Below are 26,682 nucleotides of genomic sequence, written 5' to 3'. Positions count from 1 at the left end.
GCTGGTTTCTTTCCCTTGAAGGAGAGGCAAAATAAGAATGCAGCAGCCTCAGAATATGCCAGAAAAACAAATGACAACCATTGGAAATATATACAGTAACTGTTTAAATATTAGTGTTTCATGATGCATACTTTCAGATGACATCCTAGTACTTTCTAGACATAGAATGCCTTAAATTGCTTTTGGCATAGCTGAAAACACAGATGGATTTGCATAACGTACCTGTGGGATATGCTAATCATGGCCTCTGTATCAAGCCTTACCACATACAGGTATTTTTGTAGCATTTGCTGCTTGTTTTATTGCCGTTCTGGGAAGGAAAAGATCTAAGTAGTGTATTTATGTCTACCTGCACCCTTGCTGGTTGTGATACTGTTATCTGTCTAGGATGAATTAAAAAAAGTCTTTTCAGAGCCTCTCACTAGGCATCATTTAGCCAGTCAGTCAGTCCCTTGAGGAAACTTCATCAGTTAATAACACTGCATTGGCTCTAGTCAAGAATTATTACTTTCTTAGATTTAGCAATTACTTAAGTTGCAATTAAGTGTCTGTTTACTTTTGTTTCCAAGAGCAAAAGTGCAGTAAGATAAGTTGACTGAATTTTATAGTGATTTGAAAGAAAAGGAATTCCAGATTTTAAGCTAGAATATATAACTGAACCAGACCTTTGTTCCCATGGAGCTCGGAAGATGCTGTAAATTTAACAGCTAAAATTAAGCAAAAAGAAAGCTTAAAAACAAGGTATTTCTCTCTGGAACTGTCTTATCCAGAAATGGCAAACTGTTCTTAAACACCTGTGTTTCCAGTTTTAAGTCCTGTGATCTATGTTATTTACACTTGGTTTCTGCATGGTCGTGGTCATCTTTCTTGGACAGTATCATGCAGAATGAAGGCATAGGGAAAGAATGCTACCACAGAAACCTAACCTTAAAAAGGTGTTGTGGAGTTTCTAATAACTTGAGAACAGAGTTCTGTGATTGTCACTTTCCTGTATTTGGCCTCTTTTCCTCAAGTTGTCCAGGGTTGATCAGTGTTTAGGTCTGTTCTCTGTGGGTCAGTCTTACATGTTGCAATGGTGTCCTCTTCCAATATCAGTATTTTTGTCTGAAAAAGTTTGTCTCTTATTGTGCTTTCTACTTAAACACTCCAGTGGTCTAGAAGTAGGCAATCGGAGTTGGTGTCTCTCAGGTGCTTTATGTATCTTTTAAGATCTCACTGCAGTGATAGTATTAATCTGCTTGCTTTGGCTGGGCTGCTGATCAGAATACAGTGTATAAATTGTATGGCCTTTTTGTGAAGGTTGTGTTTCTCCATGCCTTTTCAAAAAGTGCTGATTCTGTAAACATGAGCATAGTATTTAAAACAGACAAGTATGCCTACAGTCATTACCATTTACATATGTTGATTGCCTACAATAATTGCCTAATAATTGTTTCCTCATAGTCAGTTATTTAATAGCTTCAGGCCTGAAATGTGAGGGTGGAGGCTGAGGACTTGTCCTGAAATTCTTTGGGTTGAAAAGCCAGGGTAAAATTGATGCATTATTTATATCTCATTTTTTTTGGCTAATTGGATGTTGGAGGGATTGCATAGGTGACAGCGCGCTCCATGCCTTCTTAAGAAGGACAGATAGGAACCAGGATATGAAACCAGCTGCTCTGTGGAATGACATTCTCTGGAGTCCTGGAGCTATTAACTTGAAGAGGAAAGGGCAGTAATGAAGGATGCATTTCTAATAGGACTGCAGCAAGGTAATTTGTCTCTGAGACAAGATTAAGAGATACATGCTGACCGTGTTCTTGACCCCTCTCTCTAACTGTCTTTCTGTATTGCTCCATAAAGCCAGGACAACTCTTCTGTTCTCAGGTTCGCCCTTCCTGAGGAAGTGCTGTGCCTGACTTTGTCAGCACATGATGTTCCTGGAGGCACAGTGGATTTAGAGTAGGTGGCAGGGTGGGAGGTCCCTTGAATGAAGCTAGTATTTGCAGATGTACTTTCTCTCTGGGGTGCCAGTGGCCGGGGGGTGCTAGAAGTGTGACAACACTGAGGGCTCAGCTCCAGCTGTGGGTGGAGCATTTGGCAGTTAAGTATGCAGGCCACTTCGAAAGGGTCTGTGCTAAACAGTGCTTTTGCTGGAAGCTTGTCTTCTCTAGCAATGCCATTCTTACTCTAACTAAACAATAGCAAGAAACGAATGTGCAAGGTTTGAAACATGAAACTCTCACGAAGTAGTATTTAACTTCACAAAGATTTCTATCTATTACCCACACTTTTAACAGATTTTGATCTGTTGGTCATCTTATTTCCACAGTATACTATAATTGTTGCAGGTCTCGTTATGCTCCTGTCGGTTAAGGCATATTCTGAAAGTTGTCTTGCTGTTAGTACCAAAAAGCTGGTTCCTGGGTTGTTTTTTTTTCCATACCCAAAAGACAAGCATAAGTTTTCCTCTAGTTTCCATGCGCATTAATACTTCTGTTGGTATTTTGTGTTAAGAAAGAAAACAGCATACAAATACTTTGGTACTTCTGAATTAATGGTTTTGATAAAACAGACCATTGTAAATTTCCACTTACTAAAATTACCACCTTGGAGCAATGTGAGACTTCTGAGTAGAAATAACATAAAAGTTGTTGTGTTCCAAGGAGAAGCTATTCAGGTTTTGTAATTTCATACTGCTATTTCCAGACAACTATGAAATCTTCATACGTATTTCTAAAGTGTAGATAAGCTTAAAGCAGAAATGATGCATTTATGCATATCTTTTTAAATTTCAGGCAAATTTTGAAACTTGGATAAAAATTCTTTGCTCTGAAGAATTGTTTCAGTTTCTTCTATAATTGAGTGTTTAAACATCTGATTTTCTGTCATAGAAGTTTCCTTTATGTAGCAATCCTCTGTATTTAGTTAAAGATATTTGGGAAATGCAAGTTAGATGCTGTCACATAGGAACTCTTGAACGTGTCTTAAAAGGTAGAGGCTCAGTGGTCCACGTTTCTAGTGATACTCCACAATTTTGGCTACATTTTAATTACGAATGCAAAGTACTTATTGTCTGGCTTTTATTAGTAAAAGATCAATTAAAAATTCTAAAGACATTCTTTTCTCTTTAAGTACTGTGAAAGTAAGTCATTAAATACTAAATTCTTTTTAAACAGAAAAAATACTTGTGAAATTGTTGGACTTTGGAGAAGGAAGGTGATGTCTATTTTAGGTGCCTTTCCCCCTCACCGAAGTAGGAAGTTTTGCTTGAGGAGATTATATGAGGCCTTTTGGGTGGAACATTACCCTTAAGGATACATCTGTAGAATGTTTACAACTGCAACCACACCAGTGCAGTTTCATACTTGCGTGTGCAACAACAGTGTAAGTCTTTGCAAACTTATGTGTTCAGTCACTGCAGCCTTAGCTGCACTAGAAAAGGTGTCTGTGTGCCAAGGTACAGTAAACTAGTCATTGAGTTTGTATGGGACCAGTTACTCTTCTCCAGATCCCTGTACAGTAATTTAAAGGGAACTGCAGATTTCACTGTACACCCTGAGGTAAAAATAGAGAGGGGTTTTGTGTTACCTCACTTGATGAACCAGTTTTAATGCCTCAGACTGAGAACTTAAGTTTTCTACATACTAAATGAGCTGGGGAGTGTAGAAAGAGATTAAGTTTTCACCTTTGGAGAAAGAGAAGGTACGCTACATTCTTTTTCTGAGTAGTATAGAAGTGTGGGCTGTTTGCACTGGACAGTGACGGTAATCCCTCAAGTCCTCCAAAGGGAATGTGGTATGGAATATCTTACTGTTCTGTAAAGTCACGCATTGGCTTATTCAGAACTGCATTCTCTATAAAGGATGGACCTCAGTAAGGGTAGGTTGTGCGACAGGCTCAGTAAATTCTGTTTGACTTTCTTAGGTCTGTATCCTCACTTTAAGGCTCCACTTTTTTATTTACTTAAGTAATTTGTCAGAGGCCATGTCACGAGTCTGAGGAATAGCCGCCAGGGAGAGGTGGAGGGAAACTCTAATAGTGATGTATTCTAGTAATGTTGAACACTGTATTGTTTGCATCCACAGTTGATTTAAAAAAACCAAAAATAAAAACCCAACTTTCATTCAAACCCTTTGTCTCTGATAGAATTTCACAGAACTTGAGTTAGTGAGTCCATGGCCATGAGTCAAAATGAAAATGTTTGTACAAACAGCATTATTGTAGGCCTGTCACAGTCTGGAAAGTAATTGGAAATAAAAAGTCAATAAATGAAAAAAAAAAACCCTGAGTATCTCAGGAGTTAGAAGAAGTTAGAGACAAGTCTAAGTTTAGCTTTTGTCTCCTGACATCTCAGACAACCTGATTAAAGTGGAGTGTTGTTTAATATGATAAAATGTGTTGTGAATATACCAAGATTTATACATTGAAATAACTGTATTCAAACTGGATGTTATGTATATGTGCATGCCTGCTTTAAGGCATAATAATATCTCGAGTTTGAAAATGTAAGCTTTTCCTAGGAAATTGGTCAGCTTCTGGCAATACAATTAATCTGAATAACAACTCCAGCTGCTTTAAATATATATAAATATATACACACATTCCTAATATTTTTATACATTTAGAGCAGCTGTTTAAAAATAACCCATATAATGTTTGTAGGTGTATTATTCAGAAAATATGAAACTTATTGCAAAAAACTTGATGTACAGGTAGACTGTGATGGAGAAATAAGATGGGAGGAAAATATGATGAGGAAGAATAAAGTTAACATGATAATGTGTATATGAAATAAATGCTGTTTTGTATGCGCTGTGGAAAATGTGGTTGGTGAGAAAGAGGGAGGAAAAGTCAAGATAACAATAAGGTTCAACTTGAGTTGGAAAGAGCTTTCATGAAGGCATTAAAGTAGTGCATAGGAGAGATGCAAGGAAGAGTAAATGAGAAGCAGTTGGTGAGACAGGTGGCCATAGCTCAGGTGTAAAAATTCACTATTAACAAAGACTTTCACATGATATACTTATCTGATTACAAATGACAGTATTTCACACTACATCTGAAGGTCTGGAATGATTGAAAGTCAGGAATGATCAAAGCATAAAATGTTGACATTCAGAAATAGATGTCTGTGAAATTGTGTTCTAGTCAAAGCTGTATTAAAACCCTCTGACTTTTTAAGAGATTTAAAAGCCTCTGTATTAACAGAGGTATGAAAGATAAGATCAAAAAAAAGTTTATATATACATGGGAAGAGGCAAGTTTTCCTAAGTCCACATATAAAAACTGGAGAGGCTAGAACTCTTTCTGTGTGTCAGAATACAGCTGTTCTCTGCTTATACGGTAGTGGTTTTGATGGTATTGCTAGTGCTGCTTTATTTTTTTTTATGGTCTTCAGCCTCCATCTCAAGGTGCCAGGGAAACCTTTCTCTCCAATCTTGTCTTGGAACTGGGACGTTCAGCAGGTCAGGTAGATGTTGAGATAATGGTTCGCTTTGTAAGAAATTTTCTTCTCTAGCATCTTTAAGGGTGGAAAGTAAGGAGCAAAAGTGTTATTGCCAAGTAATATACACCTCAATAATCACTTTCAGAACTTGAGGATATTTTTCCTTCTAAGCAGCTGCATCAAAACTCTGATAATTAACCAGCCAGTATTAACAGCTAGGTGCAGCAAGTACAGAGTGGTACCAGTGGGTCTAGAACTTCAGTTCGCAAGCACTTGTCAGTATCACAGTTTCTGATTAATATCTTGCTTCCCATGATCTAATCTTTACAGTACTGTATCACTAAAGTTAGGTGAAACACCTGCATGTTACACCTAACGAAAATGTTTGATATGTTTTATAGTTTATATAAGGGAAGGTTTGAGGGTTTTCCAAAATGTCTTGAAATATGGTGCTCTTAGTGCTGCATGCAGCTTCTTTTGTCCCAATTACCTGCAGCTTTTCAGCAATGTCTTTAACATTTGCATGTTTCTGTAAAAGTCTGTGGCCTCATTAATTGCCGGTTAAATTTTCTTTTGTGTATATATAGTACTGAGCTCATTGACTCAGTACAGTTGTAATTCTTCAAAATACATACTTGCCATGTAAAATTGCAGGAGAAAGGGGAGAATTTGGCAAACGGCTTTTTAGAGAACCATATACCTTATTAAGCTAAGGAGAGAGATTCAGCCTTGAGCTCATCTTTAATCATGATTTTGTCATCTGTTTAATTAACCACGGAATGTTTTTCCTATGGATTTAAATAGACTAGATGTCAGATAACATAATCATCTGGAATCTTGTTTTTTTTTAAAATGGTTTAAATTTTTAAAGGATTTATTGCCTATTGGTGTAGTATTGATAGTATTGCTAAATAAATGCCTGCATCATTTCTGTTTCATGACTTTTTTCCTCTGTGACACCCATACCTCAGTACAATACATCAGACCTCATCACATGTATGAGATCCAATTCTGTTTCATTTGCAGCCTTGCTTTGCATCTAAACTTCTCCTTTTTTCAGTGACAGCTGAGATTGTTCAGAACTGAACAAGATTGTGTCCACTATAACACTAGAATATATAGAATATATAGGCTGAACACTGTACATAAACAGGAATTGCCTTTCACGTACATAACATCCACAAATCAAATTGTGTGTTAAATATAAGATATTAAATTAAGATGTTAAATATAAGATGTGTTTGCATCTGTCAAGATAAGAATCCTACATTTAAAAAAATCTTCTGATGTGTCCTCTCTGATACAGAAATCTTGTGTTTCAGTGTCTGACTAATCTCTGCCTTGCTGATGCCTTTGAATGAGCTTTGTATGTGAAAGCTCTACTAATCCTTGTACTTGCTGTTTGAATGTTTGCTACAGGAAGCGAGCAGCTGCAAAGCATCTAATAGAGCGCTACTACCACCAGTTAACTGAGGGCTGTGGAAATGAAGCCTGCACGAATGAATTTTGTGCTTCCTGTCCAACTTTTCTCCGTATGGATAACAATGCAGCAGCCATTAAGGCCCTCGAGCTTTATAAGATTAATGCAAAACTCTGTGATCCTCATCCCTCCAAGAAAGGAACGAGCTCAGCTTACCTAGAAAACAATTCCAAAGGTGCCCATAACAATTCCTGCACTGACAGAAAAATGAACAAGAAGGAAATGCAAGGCCCAAGAGATGATTTTAAAGGTAAGATATTATTTTAGAATTTTACTGAAATAAAACACATTTAATGTGCATGAGGATAACCATATAGAATTCACTGTGGCGATATTTTACGGAAGAAGTCAGCAGAATACAACATTTGGTGTTAAAATGTTTTACTATGGATTTTGAAAAAATGGCTGGATTAATGCAGAACACTATTCAAATCTGCATCTTTACCACATCTTTGTTAAAATCTATGTGTTGCCTTCTGTGATTACTGTGTGTGCAAATATGGACAAGATTTTTTTAAGTGCGGTTGTATGACTGCTTTAGTTTTGCTAGTTTCATAAGTCTCCTGTAGTTAATGAGTTATAAAAGTTACACTTTAACTAATTCCAGATTCTGTGTTAAGAAACTTAATAGATGAACAAAAAATGATAACGTGGATGGTAGGCAATATAGGTACAAAGCTGAAAAAAGCTTAAGTGGAGTGATTTCTAAGCCACTGTATGAAAATGAAATACTGTTTTATATGTCTTTTCTGACTTCTGTTTAGCTCTTCAAACTCTGTGGAATAGTGAATATATACTATAAGAATAATTTTAGTTGTCAAAAACTTGTGATGCAAACAGACATCACAAGCTAAATGAAATTAGAACGGTTAACCTCTGAGTAGGCCCTTTTTAAGTATCATTGCAGTAAGTGGTATAAACGCAGAGGTTCAGATTCATTAATTTTAGCTAAAGAAGGTAAAACTGTTTACAACAAAGAATTAAAAAGGGCTACAGAATCAGCAATAAAACATAGCACTGTGTTAAAAGGAACCTAAGGTGCTTCAATCAATAGCTATGTCAGTATGTTCTTTATCTAATGGAAGATTAAACTTGTCCCCAAATTATTTATGATCTACATAAGCAAAGAGGGAGACATGGAAGAGAGACGGGGGCCAGTGTGCTTTTAGTAGGGGAAGAAGGTGCATTAGTTCTGTTTTATGATTAATCTCTTAGTTCTGTGTATTTTTAATGGAGGTTTGCATATATAGGATTTTCTTCCTTCTCCCCAATCCTGCTGTCCTCTCTCCCCAAGATATATATCTAAGTTGTCTCAACCTATTTCCTGACAGTCTGGAGTGCAATGACTCTGTATTCTGACTTCTTCTATTGCAGCATCACAAGTATTGACCTGTCTTTTGTAGCCGTATGGACAGAGAGCATTAATGAATCCCTAAAGCCCATCTGAGACTCTTACTTACCTTTGGCATTGGATGATGTCAAAAGTCTAGCATTCTGAAATTTTTTGGTCTGTCTGCAGCAAGTTACTGTGAAAGCTGCAGTTTAAGAAAGCCAAGGAAAAGGTTGTGTGGCTTGCTTCTACACTTGACATAGGATTGAAAGTTCTAAATAATTGAAAGAAATGCCCTTTAAAAAGAATTGATTTAATTATGTTTCTGTAGTGCAAATCCCTATTATTACCCTTGGGGGAAAAATGTATCTGAAACCATCGTCAGCATCTCAGATATCTCCTAGATGGCAGTCCAGAAAGAGAAAGGAAATGGAGAAATTGCAAATATGTAAAAGGCATGGAGTACAAATCTAGTCCTATAGAGAGAGACATTTCAAAATCAATGTTATAATTACCTAGGAAGCTCTGTTCAACTACGATCACTGAAACGTTGAACTGGGGACAGAGAAGGTCAGTGAACAGACAGTGAGCACACAATCATAGCAAAGCTTCTGTAAAGTATAATGAAAATATAATTAATAAACGCTAACTATAGAGTGTTTTGTATAGGAAATACGTTTCCTATATAGATAAATATATAGATGATGTGCAGTCCTTTTTATGGTCAAGGATCAGTGATAAAGCTTGACTTCATGTACAGATTTGTCATTGAGTGTTCCTGAGAAAGGAGGTCTAAGAGGAGGTGAGTTCACTTTGCTGGGTAGTTAGTTGCGATAGAAAGGGCGAGAGAAGGCAGGTAGAAGCTCACGTACTTAGACACAAGTCAGCTAAAACTGACTTGAGGCAGGAGAAAGGTTCACTTGCATTTATTTTTCTCCAGTTCTTCTAACTGCTGTAAAGTGAAAATGGGACAGACCCGTATATACTAAAACTTGAGAAATAGCTCTTTTAAGTGTAGAGAACTTGAAATGTGTTACATAGTTAAAGTGTCTATTTTGCTGATAATTCTTATGCTATGAATAACCTCTGTGATCTAGAATTGGTGAACTTGAGGCTGTGGTCCTCATTTTGAGGAGTTATGGCACGGAATGGCATCTGCATCAGCAGCTAAATTTTTTTTAGGCAAGTTTGCTTCTTAAGCATGCACCGCAACAGATAAAAATAAGATGTTGCACTAAGCTTGAGTCCTTTAATTATATTTTCAATTTTGTGGCCTTAACAGGACATTCTAGTTCTGAAGCTTTTTCAGCATCTTCAGATTGGTTGGAACTCTCATCTCAGAATGACATAAGCTTAATCTTTCCTGTTTTATGTGTGCTCTAAGAATGACTTGGGGCTCTCCAAAACTCAATAGGTTGTCTGTCTTTGCATCATTTAGTTGTATTTTTGATTTAATGACTCTTTGGAATGAATGTTAATGTAGGCAATCACATTTTAAAATACTGCAACATATATTTTACTATTAAAATGATACGCTTCTTTCTGCAGAGGTAGTTGTTCTTGCCTGGCTGGTGACTACAGTGCTGTGATGTGCAGTTTTTAAATCTCCAGAAATGCTATTAAACAGATTCAGTTTTAATTGTAAATTCTTTGTCAATTTAGAAGAGTCTGCTTAAGCTGGAACATTGGTTCAGGATAATCCTACTCTAAATCATCACCTCATGTGAAAGTATCTGTGGGTTATGTTTGGGAAGTAATATAGAAAGCTATAAATAATGCTTTCTCCTTCTTTTTTAAAAAGGAAGGAAGATTTCAAATAACAAATGGACCACAAAATGACTTATTTAATATCTGGGTTTTGTGGGGGGAGGGGGATCAAACAGGTATTTGGAAGCCTACGCAGATGATATGTATAAAGCATTTGTTCATCTGAATAGCATGTTGATGACTATACCCAAGTAGTTTATCTCAGCAAGATCTTAATGTACAAAGAAAGAACCCACATGCCCAACTGTGTATGTAATTTAGCAGGCAACATAAATTTGTGAGCATGTATTGTGGAGTTTGGGGATAATTTTCAGGCATCAGTTTAGTATAAAAAAAGTAGCAGAAAGCATTAAAACCAGAAATAGAATATCTTATATTCCTGTTAATATACAACAAAACAAATTATTGAATCTTTTTTTCAAGATCTGTTTTTAAGGGAGAAAGTGTATGAAGTCCATATCCATATGCTATGTTTGAAGAAAGAGGGGGGGATACAGTTTAGTTTGTATAGTTTAACAAATTGCTCATTAACTGTACAGATCTTCAGAAAGACTGTGTAGTCACAGTCTTATTCATAAAGTCTTTTAAACATCTTACTGATTGATTTAGTTGCTCTTGTTTAGACAGTACAATACGGTTAACTACCAAGTGTACTTAATTGGCTGCAAAAGAGTTTTACCTTTGAGTGTGTTCTCTGGTCGACATCCATAAGTAAAATATTTTACAAAATTAGTCAACAAAATCATGTTTCTTCATGCTTATAAAATTATAAAGTATCTGCCTTGAACTTATCTGGCGCTGACACTGTGTTTTTGCAATGTTAATGATCTGATGCACAGATTTCTTGAGAAAATCAGAAGTCTTTTATCTTTTTAATTTGTCTTACTAAAATTAATATTTTATCTTATAGATGTGACTTTTCTAACGGAAGACAAGATATATGAAATTCTTGAGCTATGTCGTGAGAAAGAGGATTATTCCCCATTAATCCGGGTGATTGGGAGAGTGTTTTCTAGTGCTGAAGCACTGGTACAGAGTTTCCGAAAAGCCAAGCAGCACACCAAGGAGGAGCTCAAGTCTCTTCAAGGAAAGGATGAAGACAAAGATGAAGATGAAAAGGAAAAAGCTGCCTGTTCAGCTGCTGCTATGGAAGAAGATTCAGGCGCATCATCGTCTTCATCATCAAGAATAGGTGATAACACACAAGGAGATAATAACCTCCAAAAACTAGGCCCAGATGAAGTGTCTGTAGATATTGAAGCAGTCAGACGGGTCTATGATAGATTACTTTCTAATGAAAAAATAGAAACTGCCTTTTTAAATGCACTTGTGTACTTGTCACCCAATGTGGAATGTGACTTGACTTACCATAATGTGTACTCTCGGGATCCTAACTATCTGAATTTGTTTATTATTGTTATGGAGAATGGCAATCTTCATAGCCCAGAATATCTGGAAATGGCTTTACCGTTGTTTTGCAAAGCAATGAGCAAACTGCCTCTTGCAGCTCAAGCAAAACTAGTCAGATTGTGGTCTAAATACAGAGCAGACCAAATTCGGAGAATGATGGAAACATTTCAGCAGCTTATAACTTACAAAGTTATAAGCAACGAGTTCAATAGTCGTAACCTAGTGAATGATGATGATGCTGTTGTTGCTGCTTCAAAGTGCTTGAAAATGGTTTACTATGCAAATGTAGTAGGAGGGGATGTGGATACAGATCATAATGAAGAGGAAGATGAAGAACCCATCCCAGAATCAAGTGAATTAACTCTTCAAGAGCTGTTGGGTGAGGAAAGAAGAAATAAAAAAGGTCCTCGAGTGGACCCACTGGAAACTGAACTTGGTGTTAAAACTATAGATTGCAGAAAACCACTTATCCCTTTTGAAGAATTTATTAATGAACCACTGAATGATGTTCTAGAAATGGACAAAGACTACACTTTCTTCAAAGTTGAAACAGAAAATAAATTCTCTTTTATGACCTGTCCCTTCATACTGAATGCTGTTACCAAGAACCTGGGATTGTATTATGACAATAGAATCCGGATGTACAGTGAAAGACGCATTACTGTGCTCTACAGCTTAGTTCAAGGACAGCAGCTCAACCCGTATTTGCGACTTAAAGTGAGACGTGATCACATCATAGATGATGCACTCGTCCGGGTAAGTCATGCAGCAACATGGAACCTAGGTTTGGTTCTGACTAGTGTGAGCTACGTGGACTTTGACTAACTGAAAAGGACTGAGTATGAATGCAGTGTTTTATTTACTAGATTTCCTCTAGAAGAAACTCAAATAGGCTTACCATATTAAGTTTGAATTAGAAGCGTGCTGCTGAAGGTTTGTATGTTCAGCAGAAACACTACTACTCAGAGTGGTTGCAAACTTGGATGTTTTAAAGTGTCAGACAGTTCTTATTCCCCATTAACAGATTCTACACTGTTACAGCTCTTAATGGTGAGAGTGACACTTTGTCCTCTGGACTGTCTTGGATCATCTTCTAATAGTAGGGTTTTTCAAGTGGAAGTTGGAATTGAAGCCTTCAATTGTACACTTTTCATGTGGACCTCTGAACTTGACCGCATGCTAAGTAGAACTCACTTCTCTAAGCATTGTTGCAGTTTGATGCAAATACTGATATGACCAAGAACGGAGAAGTAAGATCTGCTAGTACCTGAGAACTGTGAGAACAGCCTGTTTCAGAATATGCTGTCTTCTTAAAGTAAAACATAAAGTGATTTGTTCACGCATTTTTGGAGGATGGGAATTATGCAGGATAGAAGCTATAAAGAATATATGACAGTAAAATATTTTCTTAATTATGTCCTTTAATTTTAGAACCTTCCTTCCCTTTATTTTTTTGCTTAAAGCTGTTATTTTTTAGAAGCTTATTTTTCTGTGTTTTGTTATTAAAGCACAACATTTGCAAAATTTTACATTTAACCATGGCTTGAAAGCCTGTTGCTGAAACCCAGGCAGGTATTTGGAGAGACCCTGGGGAAAGTACATCTTTGCCTCTCAACCCGGCTGTTATTTCTTGTTAAATTTGGCTTCTTTAACTGCCACTGAAGGTCAAATGTAAGAGCCCTATATGATTCCTTGCTTTCTTCTGTGTGTACCTCTGAATTTCCGGATGATTTAGCTGCTTCATGGGAATTGCTGATACTATGACTTAACAGGGAAAACCTTTGTCTGTAGTACCAATAGGAAAATTAAAATGGTAGTGCAGAAATGACTTCTGTCTGTAAGCCCAATTATTATACTAGACAAATGAGAAATACACTATTCTAAGATTAAATCCAACTGTGTACTGGTTCCCTAATTTAAGAATACTTTTTTAATTTCACTACCTATCAGTCTTGGTTCTATCCAGTTATGTTTTGTCACATTATTGTAAGAGAGTTTATTTCCATTTTCAAAGCTCTGTTCGGCTGAGAAGAGGGAGAGACAGCACTATCTTGTTAGGAGAGCATGAGCTAAAAAGAGTGTTAGAACTAGCATTAGGGAGGTATTCATTTTAATGTCAGTTCCAGCGGAGAGGAATCTCGGAATCATAAAATAGTTTTAGTTAGAAGGGACCTTGAAGATCATCCAGTTCAACACCCTCCATGGGCAGGGACACCCTCCACTGGATCAGGTTGCTCAAAGTCTCATCCAGCCTGGTCTTGAACACCTTCAGGGGTGGTGCTTCCCTGACTTCTCTGGGCAACCTGTGGCAGTGCCTTGCCACCCTCACAGGAAAAAAATTCTTTGTAATATTGAATCTAAATCTCCTCTCTTTCAGCATAAAACCATTCCCCCTCATTCTGTCCCTGCACTCCCTGATAAAGAGCCCCTCCCTATCTTTCCTGTAGGCCCCGTTTAAGTACTGGAAGGTTGCTGTGAGGTCTCCTTGGAGCCTCCTCTTCTTTAGGCTCAAGGAGCCCAGATCTCTCAGTCAGTCCAGGTATGGCAAGTGCCCCAGCCCTCTGATCATCTTCATGCAAAAACACGAAGCAAACCTTCCTCCTCATGCTGATGATGGGAAGGAAAATCTGTATGTATGAGAAAAGACATTCTTCCACATGTTGCTTATTGTGGAAAGAAATTTAAATCTGTGAGGACAAAAAGTATGTTTAGTGTTGCTTAGAAAGCTCATGGGCAACCACATTGGTGCAGGTACTATATTACAGCAGGGTTGCAGCAGTCAGCACGGTGTGCACACTTGGTCTGTGGGAAGTTTAGGTAGTTTAAATCTGATTAAGCTCAAACCTGCTAATTCAAATTGTGATGCACTTGCAGCTTAGCAGTGTGAGTACATGCCTGGCAGTTGCCATGGATCCTCTTGTGTCTGTTAACTTAAGCTGTCAGAATGTGCTAAACTATGGTGATCTGACTCTGTCAAAGCCCCAAGGAGAGTAAGAATTTTAAAATGTTTATTCTAAGACAGAAAGTAAAGAAAAAAGATAAAATTTTTCTATGAAAAAATAGTAAATAATGAAATTGTAAAAAGTAAATAATGGAACCTAAAAGGTTGGACCAGACGATCCTCGATTTCCCTTCCAACCTATGGGAAGTACTGTTTTTCTCAACTGATAGCACCCTATAATATCAGGAAGCAGGCTTAACATAAGCAAAGGGTGTATTTTTCAACACAGTGTGCCTTAAAATTAGGCATATCGTTGCCCAGAACTTGTAGCTCTTCATGTAAGAGAGATCTGTCAAAAGCTAACACATATTGCAGGCATTTTGATGTGACCAACGCACAAACCTCAGGACGTCTGTAAGCTGCGAGTCTGCTAGTAGCTGGAGAAGTATCATAGGGAAAATAGTGTTCCACACTGTCATCTTGCACTTTATTCTGTGGGCACCTGTTCTCTGTGGGAATTGTATGCCCTAATTACAAAGGTACCTGTTGTAACAGGTTGAGAAGTAATTCTTTCCCCCTCCCCACCCCCTTGTCAATTGGACAATTTGTTTCCATTTCCGAATTGGCCTGCAATTTTAAGATCTTCAGTCTTATGTCCTAATTCCTAAAGTGATTTGCTCTGTCACTGAAGTCAAAGGCAGAACTGCAGTTCTAAAATAGGTTTGATGCTGTCAGTGCTGCTACAGAAACTCATGGTACCTAAGTGAAAGCTACATTGTGTGAGTTTGCTTTAGTGATGATTGCAGTTTTGGGTGCGCTACTTCGGAAGGTCTCATAAAAACTATTGAAAAATCTTGCCATGGTACTAATCTTCAATATAAAATGTATTATTAGATCTGTTCAGTGACAAAATTTTCCAAACATGCTTAAATTACAGGTAAGTAATTATAATTTCCTATGTCTTTACCCTTTCATTGCACTTTTTACTCCTGAGGTTTGAATACTAACAGACTTCTTTGAATTGTAAGTAATTACGTACCTGTGTGTTACTAGACCTATGTCTTTACAGCACCACCACTGCAGACTTTTTTGACTATATGTGGCATAACTGATAATTTCACGATAAAAGAATTTTCAGGAATACTGATTAAAATTAGGCTGAGATGGTCTTATTCATATGAAGGCAAACTGCATCCTAGGCTACATCAAAAGAAGCATTACCCAGCTGGTTGAGGGAGGTGATTCTGCCCCTCTGCTCTGGTAAGACCACACCTGGAATACTGCATCCAGCTCTGGAGCTCTCAATGCAGGAAAGACACGGACCTGTTGAAGCAGGTCCAGGGTAGGGCTACCAAAATGATCAAAGTCCTGAACACCTCCCCTGTGAAGAGAGGCTGAGAGTTGGGGTTATTTGGCTTTGAGAAGACTCTGAGGAGACCTTGTTACAGCCCTCCAGTACTTAAAGGAGGCCTGTAGGAAAGATGGGGAAACACTTTTTAGCAAGGCCTATAGCAGTAGGGCAAGGGGTAATCATTTTAAACCAAAAGAGGAGGAGAAGTTTAGGCTAGATATTAGGAAGACATTTTTTTTTACTGAGGGTGGTGAAACACTGGAACAGTTTGGCCGTACAGGTGGTAGTTGCCGTGTCCTTGGAAACATTAAATTTTAGGTTGAATGGGGCTCTTAGCAACCTGATCTAGATGAGAATGTGCTTGCTCTGGGGGAAGTGGGGTGGGGGATGGGATGGGATGATGGGGTTGGACTCGATGGCCTTCATGGTACCTTCCAACCTGAACCATTCTATGATTCTATACTCCTTATTAATGTTAATAATTAATATTTTTTCAAGCAAAATATATTGATCAGCCAATATAATTTCTTCTTGGAAATTGGCTAAGTACAGGTCTTTCTCTGCTAATTAGTCAAGCTAATTAAGTGATCACCAAGCTGGTTTTCCCTTATCAATATTTAAACTTTTAAAATTCATTATGCTCACTTTTTGGGCTTCACTAGTACCAATACAAGTACTGCTAAGTTATTTTTGTTGGTGTTGTTTTAATTACCATAGGATTTTTTCTTCTATTGAGGATTTGAAGCAATACCTTTAAAACAATAAATTGTTTAAAGGCAGTTACTATAAGAATTGTAGTTCACCTTGGAGCAAATATATCTAAGCAAAAGTTTTACTTGCACATGCATCACTATTTCTTTGTATGTATGAAAGCTGCATTAGAAACTTTTTTAATTGAAATGGGCGTAATGAAACGTGCTTTTTTATGCATTTACTGTATACTTACTTATATGTATACTAGTCTGAAAAGTCACTGGAGGAGTGAGGTTGCAAGTAGCAACGTGCTAGGCCTCAGAGTTCTCCCTTACATTTGAGAGTTGGTAGCTGAGTTTGCAGTGCTTGAATGCAGTTAACATGGGGTTTTTGTGTCTAACAGGTTTCTTTTGAGATATTAACCTGATGAGTCATGTTAACTGAATGTGGTAGTAGCAAAAGAATGTTTATCCTTAAATCCCCTCTTCTGCCTTTTCCTTCCCCAACAGCTATTTCTTTCATCCCTTTCTTCTGAGTTTACTGTTTTGGCATTGGGGGATTTTTTTTGCACAGATTGTATGTGAATTTATTCTCAGATAGTAGTGATTTAAAGGGTGTGAGTTACAGAACACAAGTTCCGCAAGTGAAAATGTGGATTCCTTCAGCAGAGTCTGACTGGTGCTTACAAATTAAAAACTTGGTTTTGACACTTTCGCACGGAATATATGCAGCTGGTGGACAGCCTCTCCTGCTTGTAAATGACTCTGCTAAATATATTGATGAGCAAAAGCTCTTAATGTGACAACTGAAGCCAGTAGGCAGATTCTCTTATAGTGTATTAGCAGCAAAGTACTCCAGGAGCTTTGAGGTTCCCCTAGACTAAGTCAATGTTTCTGTTCAATTGAAAACCTCAGCACTAGTGTGTTTGTACACGCAACCAGTTGTGTGTAGAATGTGTCTCACTGCCTGTCATGATGTATACGTGAACTGTAAAATACAGCTTGGAAGGATGCTTCTTAATTGCTTAAGTAGTACTTTACATGCAGTATTGCAGAAAATGTAGTGACTGATTTTTGTCATGATGTGTCACTGGTACTTTCGAACTTAAATTAGTTGTGTTGTGCCACTTTTGCCTTCCAGCATGGAAGGTATTGCTGCCACTGCCTTAAAAGAGAACTTTTATGTTACATTGCTAGAACTTGAGGGTGGTTTTGGTAATGTTTAACAGAAAAGAGATTAGTTCAGTTAGTTTCAGTTTTAAGAAGGGAACCAAACTCTGGCGTTATATTAAGCTTCTAAATGTTGTCATATTTCTGTCATTCAATGGAAAATTCTGGTGTTATTCTGTAAGTGAAGTATATCATATAGTCTGTTATGCTGTGGCACAATACCGTGTTTCAGCCAACAAAGTAGATATATTCTTTATAAAGTCATTTCTTAGCTTTCAGCTTTTCAATTTCTAGATAATCAATTTTTAATGCTACTGCTTCAGACATGCTACACACATGCTTTCTGGGAAGTCTGTGGAAAACGTAGTGATGACTTCATTTGCTTGGCTGGTTAAACCATCATGACAGAAAACATAGTTTCTGTATAAAAAAGTTGGGAGTTCACACACACACGCGTGTGCACACACACACAGATTGGATTTATCTAGCAGCATCTGTGTTGACACAACTGAAATAGCTCTGATTATTGAAAAAAAAAAAATCCAACCCAAACAACTTTAAACAAGTGCGTGCTGCTTTACTATAGAAAAACTCCTGCAGTTCTGCTAAATTTTGGGGCTTCTCTACTATCACAGCTAATGCTGTGTTTTCCTTGGGTTCCGGTTTTCTTGTGAAGCATGACTGTGGAGAGACATGGATGTTGAAAGGAACAGTTCTACCTTCAGTTGAGCAGCTTAGCAACATTGTCCTGGTTACAGAAGCTACTTGAAGGAACATTAGACTTTGACTCAAAGTACTGGCTTTCTGGTAATCCTTTATCTTGACTCCATTGCAGACACCTGCGCAGCATTCAATCTGCCCAGCCAGTGTTGCTCAACCAAGACTGTTTCCTTCCCCTTTTTAATGCTTTTCTTTTACATGAGTCATTGCAGCATAGTTTTCAGCCAAAAATTCATTTTTATTTTTTTTAATTGTTTTATATGTATAAATATGATCACTCTCCTTAAAATGAGTGTATCTCTATGACATGAGAGTGTTTATGCTACAACAAAGGGTTGCTGTCCCAGAAGAATTGCTGGAGCAATACTTGCTTTCTCAGAACTCATCACAAGTCATAAAATTTGCAAAATAGTAAACTGGTAGTGGTAAATATTATAAAACCAATGAATTCACGACCAAGGAGGAAAAAAACAAAGTATTATTAGAGCCAGCTGTAAGTGGAAGTTATTCAAACAGGAGAACTTCAGTCAGTCTGGTTTGAATGTATAACCTGTACTTAAGGTCTTAAATGCATGCTACTTCTCTGTTTTAAAAAAAAATCTCAGTTGCATTTGGAACATGGCACTATTGTTTGGGAACAAAAATTTTTTTACACGTCTGTAAGATGCATTATTTTAAAGATTTACATGAAAGGCAAGATGCAAAACCACACTCTTATGGGAAGCATGTGATGAGAATACCAATGGGGGCAGAAGTGCCGCATGATTTTGCTGCAGAAGTATTGTTGATAAAATACTTTGAATTTCAAAGAAGAAATGTTATTTAGTCTTCTTAGGGGTAAAAATCATTCATTGCCAATTATATGCAGTAGAATACTAAATGGGCAGACTGCTTTAGGTAGTACATAACTAAGTTTTCCACATAATCTTGTAATTTAATATATATCTCAATCTGCTAATCTGAATTAGCCTGCTCTCATTCTTGGGATCTTCATGGCCTATCTTCATTTTTTAAAAAGAGCTTTATGTGCTGTGGTGTTACTCTCGAGCGTTGGAAGAGGCTGCCCATGGAAATGGTGGAGTTGCCATCCCTGGGGGTGTTTGAAAAGTATGTAGACATGGCCCTTTGGGAGATAGTTTAGTGGGAACGGTGGTGTTGGGCTGACAGTTGAACTTGATCTTAGAGGTCTTTTCCAACCTTAATGATTCTATGATTCTTTATCTTCCTGATAGTAGTTTTTAGTACCGGTTAGTGCAATTCTTTCCTCACAAAGCTCTCTGCCTGAAGAGCTTCAGAGTCTTCAAATCTGTTATGCTAACCACCTTAGGCCTGCCCCCATCTAACCCTGCTGTGCCACTTGAAACATAGCTGACTTGACAGTTACCAGGAAAAAAACATCTTGCTGTTCGTGCCATTTTAGTGGTTAATGGTGTCATTATTGCTGTTTTATCCTTTCTATTCTGTTCCTGTTTTCCTTCTGTAGTAAAATTCTGGGTCATAAAGGATGTATTGAGATGTGTGTGTGGACAAGGTAGGGTAATGAAATAAAAACAAATGTTTTGGCATGTTAGGGACACCTGCTGGTAAGTACAGTTTGTGCTTGCCTGAGATAGAGGCAAATCTTGCCAGTAATGTGGTCTTGGTAGTGGAATGTACAGGTCCATCTATGCCTTTCTTCACTGCTGTTGAGTTTTGTTTGCCACATACCTATGTTTATTGTAATCATGCTGCACAGGTTTAATCAATATATTTATGCTTTTAAGCAGCGTATTTCTTATCAGCTGCAAAATATTTTTGCATAACTCTTGATTTACTGGAAGGATACATTTTTGTTGGAAAAAGTGAAAGACTTGTAATGGCCTTTATATAGCCATGAAAGTTTTTGCTGTGAAATGTCACAACTTCTATTTGACCTTAACTGAATTTCCACCTTCATGGAAGCAGTGCAGTAGATCTGTTTAAAGGCACTGAAGAAGTAAGAGCAATAGGTTTTTGAGACTTATTTGTAAGGGTTAAGAGGAAAGGGGAGCAATTTGACTGTAGTGTCTTTTTATTTCCAATGTGAGATGCAGCTGCTAGTCAAAGGCTTGTCTTCTGTCTTCCACTGTGAATGTTCACATGAAAGTTCTGAAAATGTATCTGTAATCTTTTCACAAAACCATTCATTGTTGGACATGTAATTGGATTGCAGGCTCTTTCCATTGTCAGATGAATGTAATTATGCCAGTAATAAATTTTGTTTTCATAGTTTCCTGTGAATCTTGTGCAACACAATGCTAACTTATTTTAAGTAAGCACTTTCAAGAATAGAAATGGAGAAAGCTAGCACTTCCTTGGCTAACAGATCAGAACTGTGGAATTTTCTGGCCATGTTAATCGCTAACTTCTAACACATGCTTAAAGTGATTTAGCATTGCTTTTTGTTGCTGATATTTTACTGTTGTGATTTGTACTTACTTTCTTCTTAGGTTTGGAGCGTAGTTTTGGTTTCATTATTTGATACTCAATTGACTCTTCTAGTCAACAGATTGCCTAATGAAGTACTTCTGTCTGTTCACTTAATGTAGCTAGAGATGATTGCCATGGAAAATCCTGCAGACTTGAAGAAGCAATTGTATGTTGAATTTGAAGGAGAGCAAGGGGTAGATGAAGGCGGTGTTTCCAAAGAATTTTTTCAACTTGTTGTGGAAGAAATCTTCAATCCAGATATTGGTATGTGTTCTAATAATTTACTAATTTAACAAATTTTTCCCATAAAAGGTTGGACCAGATGATCTTTCAAGGTCCCTTCTGACCTGAGCTGTTGTGTGTTGATGCAGTGCCTTTCTACATCTGCTACTGCTTCTCTCTGAAGCTTTCCAGGTTTCGTGGTGATCGTGAGAGTGCTTGACCCAGTGAGGCTCACTGTGTCATTATCAGTCATCCTCCTAAGAATGAATGATGAAAGAAAGAACTGTGTATGGTTATTGAAAGCTACCATTGCTTGCTTAGATATAAACCAGTAGTATAGGGTTTCTTTGCAGGGTTCCGTTGTTTGTTCTCTCACCTTTCTCCTGACTTTGCTTTGTGATTAGCTTCTAGAATTAGTAATCAAACCAAAGAGGAAGAGCTTCTGCAATAAAACCAGAGTAGGACTATGGTGAGTTTTTGAGTTATTTCCTCCCCTTCCTCCAGCTTAAAAATTTGGATAGTCTCAGTTCTTCTAATGACTTCATCTAAAAGGGGTATAGATCCCAAGTGTGGCAATAATGTCAAATTTGATTATAATTAGTTAAGAACAAGGAGTAAGTGGATATATTGGAGCCAAAGTTTTATGTTTGTGTTTTAATAATGATATTTCCATCTTACTGGGTTAGTTTTTTTCCCTTGTTCCCAGCACCAGTCTTTTATGCTTCCATCTTTATACATGCCAGGACAGGCTGCTTTTAATATGCAAATTGTCTGCTGCTCTGAAAAGATTAAAATGTTTTGAAATGTTACAAATGCTTTGTGTTAGAATAGAAATGAGACCTACCAGGCTCCTATACTAATTTCATAGTTTGAAATATGATGCCACATTGTATTTCCTGTAGCGGTTTCCATTAAATAAATTCCAACAGGTTATGGCCATTAGTTAATTTGGGTTCATTGAACTGTTTTACAGAAAGCTGTTATTATTGGGTTTGTAGCTTAGAAAATTGATAAAAGAAACACAGAAATTAATTTTGACCAGGTTACGGAGGAATTCCACAGAACTGGTAACAGAAGCCAAACCTTAGCACTTGTCTTTCACTGTACACATTCCAGCTCTTGTAACAAGTGATACAGATCCATAGACAAGTCTTTCTCATTCTGAAAACTGCTATGAACTTGGAGAAATTTGGAATCTGAATAAGCCAAATTACCTGGAATAAGTTAGAGTATGTCAAAAAAAGAAAGTCTTTGTACTTTGACAAAGTTGTATTTCCAGCGCAAAATACATTTTTTTACCTGAGCTTATTTAAACAGAAGTTGTGTGCGGTACCTATATTAAAATACTCCTATTTAGTATTTGAAGTCTGATTCAGCTAAGATCCAGCCAGGGTATATGCACTTCCTGTGTGTAAACATTGGTAATAGATTAGATGTGCATGCATGGTTTTGATTTTACTTCTGTATTCAAAATACAAAATGCATGTATGTCTTCTGTATTCCTGTCAACTTTGGAAAAAAAAGGCTTTTATTGCTTTTGGCATAAATGAGTAAAAGCAGAAAATGTAGCTCACTTTCACAGTCATCTTTTGCACCTGTTAATACACACTGCAGTATAACAGTTTACACACCGTATATACCAAGTGTGATTTTTGTTGATTTGTAAACACTTTATTTACCAGAGGAAATTAAGGAAATCTTTTAAATGGAATTTAAATTGTGTCTTCTTTTATAGGTATGTGTGGAGTGATGTTTATTGCTGTAATAGTTTATTTGCCATTACATTTCAAGTTGATTCATATCAACTGTATGTTGTATGTTTCAATATACAAACTGCCTTAAAGTTTTACTCAAAGGAGGTGGTAACTCATACAAAATGTTAGATTTATGACCAAAAGTCACCATGTTAAAAAGGAAGAAAGGAAAACTTCATGTAATATTCCTAGCAACACTATAAAATTGTTTCCCCCTTATTGTAGCTTCCAGTTTCTTCTGGTGTTCTATTATGATTTTAATGTACTATAGTCATAATTTGTGTCAGTGAATAAAACATTTTATTTAACATTAAAATGTTTCCAGACATGGGTCTGGGTAAACTGTCAGCCCCTCATTACTAGATGTTTGCTGGAGTAGTTTGTTTTGACTGTTTAACTCTTCCATCATTTTCTAGAAAATACTAGTCATTGCTTTTATTGTGCTAGTAATGCAGAAGTTACTTCATTCAATTCAGAGAACAGAACACAGGCTTCTATTTAATGTTTCTTCTATATGTGTTTGTGTTGCTCTTGATTTCTGATTTTTAGTTGCCTTACATGAAGTGTTAGCCTGTTATTTAAGTGCTCCTCTAATAGCTGAGCCCATCCTAGTACCGTACTGAGATAAATAATCTTCAGTTTTGGCGTATAGCCAGAGTCTCTGAGTTTGCAGTTCATTTCCTTACACTGAATGAGAATTCAGGCTTTATCTTTTGGCTGAAGGTGACAATCTCAGTCTGAAGAGTCATTTTGTGGCTCTGTGTCTGTGGCTTTGTAATCAATTTGTACATCTCCATAGGTTGTAAATAAGCATACCTTTTAAGAGCTGACAAGGTAAATCCTTGTGGCAAAAGTAGTTCATGTTCTTGACTACATGCATCTAACTTTTGGCATGTGGGGAGGAAGGATCCTCAGCGCTTTTCTTTAGGTTCTGCATGGAAATTGTGAGACTTACGTGTACAAGTAACAGGTCACTGGGACTACACTTGTCCAGGGTCTCTCTCCTTCCTCTTAAGTCTATAGGGATTGCATTTATCTTGCTTTCAGTATCTGGTCAGATAAGCAGTGGGACTCATGTAAATAGATTATAAACTGTATGCAAACTCTGGTTTCGTAAACAAGAGCTAATCTAGTGGCATGCTACGTCATAGCTTCCAGTTCAGTAACAGTGCTGCACCTCGTCCTATTCCTTTGCTGGAACTGGCCTCGAAAAGCCTTTGAGCAAAGTCTATCACATTGTAGTAACTGGAATTCTTCAGGATTATTTACTCCACATGGGTTTTGGTAGTGTTATTTTCTTGGGCTGTTATGTTCATCAGCGTTATGATCTATGTTGACAATGTGCTGCTTCTTCCTCTGTAATGGAAGGGGATGAAAGGTTGTGCATGTACGGCTTGAACGGACATTGCAGGATGTTATCACAGGTCTGCTGCACGGTTTTAGTGGTAATGTGAGTAACAGTATTCTGAGCAGCTCCAATTACTTTAAGGTAAGTAGCTTCTCTTTGCCATTAAATTCGGTATAGTATTAAGTTAAACATGTCTTAGAGGCATTCTAATGCAGATAGGTTTATAATGGTATGTTTTACATGTCCTTTTTATTGAAATGTAACTGTACTTGTTCAACATCTTTTTTTCTTTTTTACAGGGATGTTCACATATGATGAATCTACAAAACTGTTTTGGTTTAATCCGTCCTCTTTTGAAACCGAGGGTCAGTTTACACTGATTGGCATAGTACTGGGTCTGGCTATTTACAATAACTGTATACTGGATGTGCATTTTCCCATGGTTGTCTACAGGAAGCTAATGGGCAAAAAAGGAACTTTCCGTGATCTGGCAGACTCTCATCCTGTAAGTTCATTATGTTCTTTGAGTTTATTAATGCATTTTCTATGCTAAAACTTGATCTATATTTAAATTAAATACAAGTTCACTTTCAGAAGTGGGAAGTGAAATAACTTGTGTGAAGAGTCTGTATTTGTTAAAATAAATTCATAAGCAATAAGAATTCTTACTACGTCAGGTTTTAGAGGAGGCAGAATTGTCAAGTCAACAAATAGGGCTGAGTATCGGTCAAGCTTTGTTCTATTTTTAATGTACTGCCTGAATTGCTTAGTATCTCTAAGTATTATTAAACTATTCTTAATAGTATCTTCCCAAAAAGACTTCTAAAACTAGGCTGATCTTACCTATTTGTAGAAAAAAAAAAAATGTGGAAGGAGCACTAGACATGCAAGGGTGTGATGCTCCTGTTGTTTTTTGTCTAAAGCAAAAAGATGAGGCAGTTAATGAACAGCGTGGGAGCAGTGTCCATGTTCCCCCACCCCTCCTCAGCCAGTGACTACACAAAAACACTAAGGCATGCGCATGCTTTAGTACATATTGCATAGAAGCTTTTATGTAGGATGTCTTGGCTCAGGTCCATCTTCAGTCAAAGATCACCAGTAGCTTTCTCTTGTGTTAGCTGGTATGAGTTGTTAGTATTCTTCATTTCATTTCAAGTGGTGGAACATTTCCCTTTTCATAAGCAGCTATGAAAAGTCTTCAGCTATTCAAAAATATGAGTAAAGTGATACTGCTTAAAAGTAACTTGCCTTTTATTTTTTTTTTAATCAGAAAATGAGGCATGTATAATAAAAAACAGGTTATGCAGTCTGCTTTGGGTGACTACGTAATAACAGCATGCCAGCTTTGACCAGTTTCTCTGTAAAATTATGTTGAGAAATACACAATGCTCCCACTTTCCTGTGATTTTTTTTATTATAAACTCATGATTTTTGTGACAGAAAAATTGTGAATTTATTTCTGTGAGGTAGTTTTTTTTATTTTTCTTTTTTTTTTTTTCCATTACTCTTACATTTTTCCTCTGACACCTACACTGGCTTCATTTAAAATCATCCTTTTAAAACTCTTTGCATTCTAATATGACTTAAACATGTACATCGGTTTCTCAAACCACAAATGAAATTCAGAGTAGTCAAGCTACCCAAGGCTTGCTGGAGCACTGTGGAGCATGGAGGATACAGGGTATTCACCATCCCTTGCCAGCAACAGTTCCAAGTCTAGTCATTTTCAAAGCAAGATATTTTTAAAAGTACAGTAGAAGAATCAAAAGGATACAGATAGTAAGAGGATGAAGGTTACATGTGAACTTTCAATAATTAAAACATTGAGAGGATACTTATTACTTCTACCTCACTGTACAAATATAGTTACGCTCAGCTGTTACTTTTACCTTCATTTTGTATTCTTGAATCCTATGCCTCTGTCTCAGCCAAATAATTGTTCCTTTTCTGCATAGCCTATGGTTTCTGAGAGTGTCTTGAGATTTTCCTTAGACATAGGATGGAGAAAAACTGATTGCTCCTTCAAGTAGAACAAATACTTAAAGGGAATTTCAGATGCCACTTGGCTAATTCACACCTGTGACTTCTTTTTTATGCATATATGTTTTCTTACTTTGACTACCCCATCCATTTTGCTAGTTTATTTGGCTTTTAGATTATAATGTGAGAGATAAAATTCTGGCACCAGGCTTTTATCTGATATAAAATACAGAATTTCCTTTGATTTTAACACATGTATGTTCAGCTTACTAGTGTATCATGTTCTGTATGCCAAAAATAAATACAATTTCAAAAAAGTTAAAGGAGGAAGAGCAGGTGTAAGCAGTGACTCTTAAGCTACAGGTCTGACCATTGCATGTAGGAAGATTCCTGAGTACTGACAAACTCTTCTGTATGAGTTACCATTTGTTGCCATTTTCCTTTTTTTGTCTTTCCTTAATGTGTGCTACTGGTTGTGTTTATAAACACTGAACTTAATATACCCTTTGTTTGGACCACTGTGGGAGTTTGGACTGCTATGGGAGATTGCAGGTGACTTGTGTCGTAGGGTGTAACAACCCTTTTTGAGGCAGATAATTTCCTGTCTTCTGGTATTCTGGTAATCTTCTTGAATAGATTCATCG

General features: G+C 37.1%; 1 protein-coding gene across 7 annotated transcripts in view; it reads left to right on the top strand.

Annotated features, from left to right (window-relative positions):
• Nucleotides 1-26,682, top strand: part of UBE3A (ubiquitin protein ligase E3A) — a 53,516-nt gene that overhangs the window by 23,908 nt on the left and 2,926 nt on the right. For 6 of the 7 annotated variants that reach the window (XM_054085530.1, XM_054085386.1, XM_054085309.1 and 3 more), the window contains 4 exons: nucleotides 6,845-7,155; nucleotides 10,913-12,168; nucleotides 20,854-20,998; nucleotides 24,358-24,563. In XM_054085530.1, coding sequence (XP_053941505.1) covers nucleotides 6,845-7,155; nucleotides 10,913-12,168; nucleotides 20,854-20,998; nucleotides 24,358-24,563 — 1,918 coding nt within the window. Of the gene's footprint in view, nucleotides 1-1,599; nucleotides 1,752-6,844; nucleotides 7,156-10,912; nucleotides 12,169-20,853; nucleotides 20,999-24,357; nucleotides 24,564-26,682 lie in introns of those variants that run through there. The other variant, XM_054085694.1, reaches the window with a different exon arrangement.

Source organism: Cuculus canorus, chromosome 1 (genome assembly GCF_017976375.1).
Source record: "Cuculus canorus isolate bCucCan1 chromosome 1, bCucCan1.pri, whole genome shotgun sequence".
In the NCBI taxonomy this organism is placed as follows: domain Eukaryota; kingdom Metazoa; phylum Chordata; class Aves; order Cuculiformes; family Cuculidae; genus Cuculus; species Cuculus canorus.
This window is presented reverse-complemented; position numbering and strand designations above follow the sequence as displayed.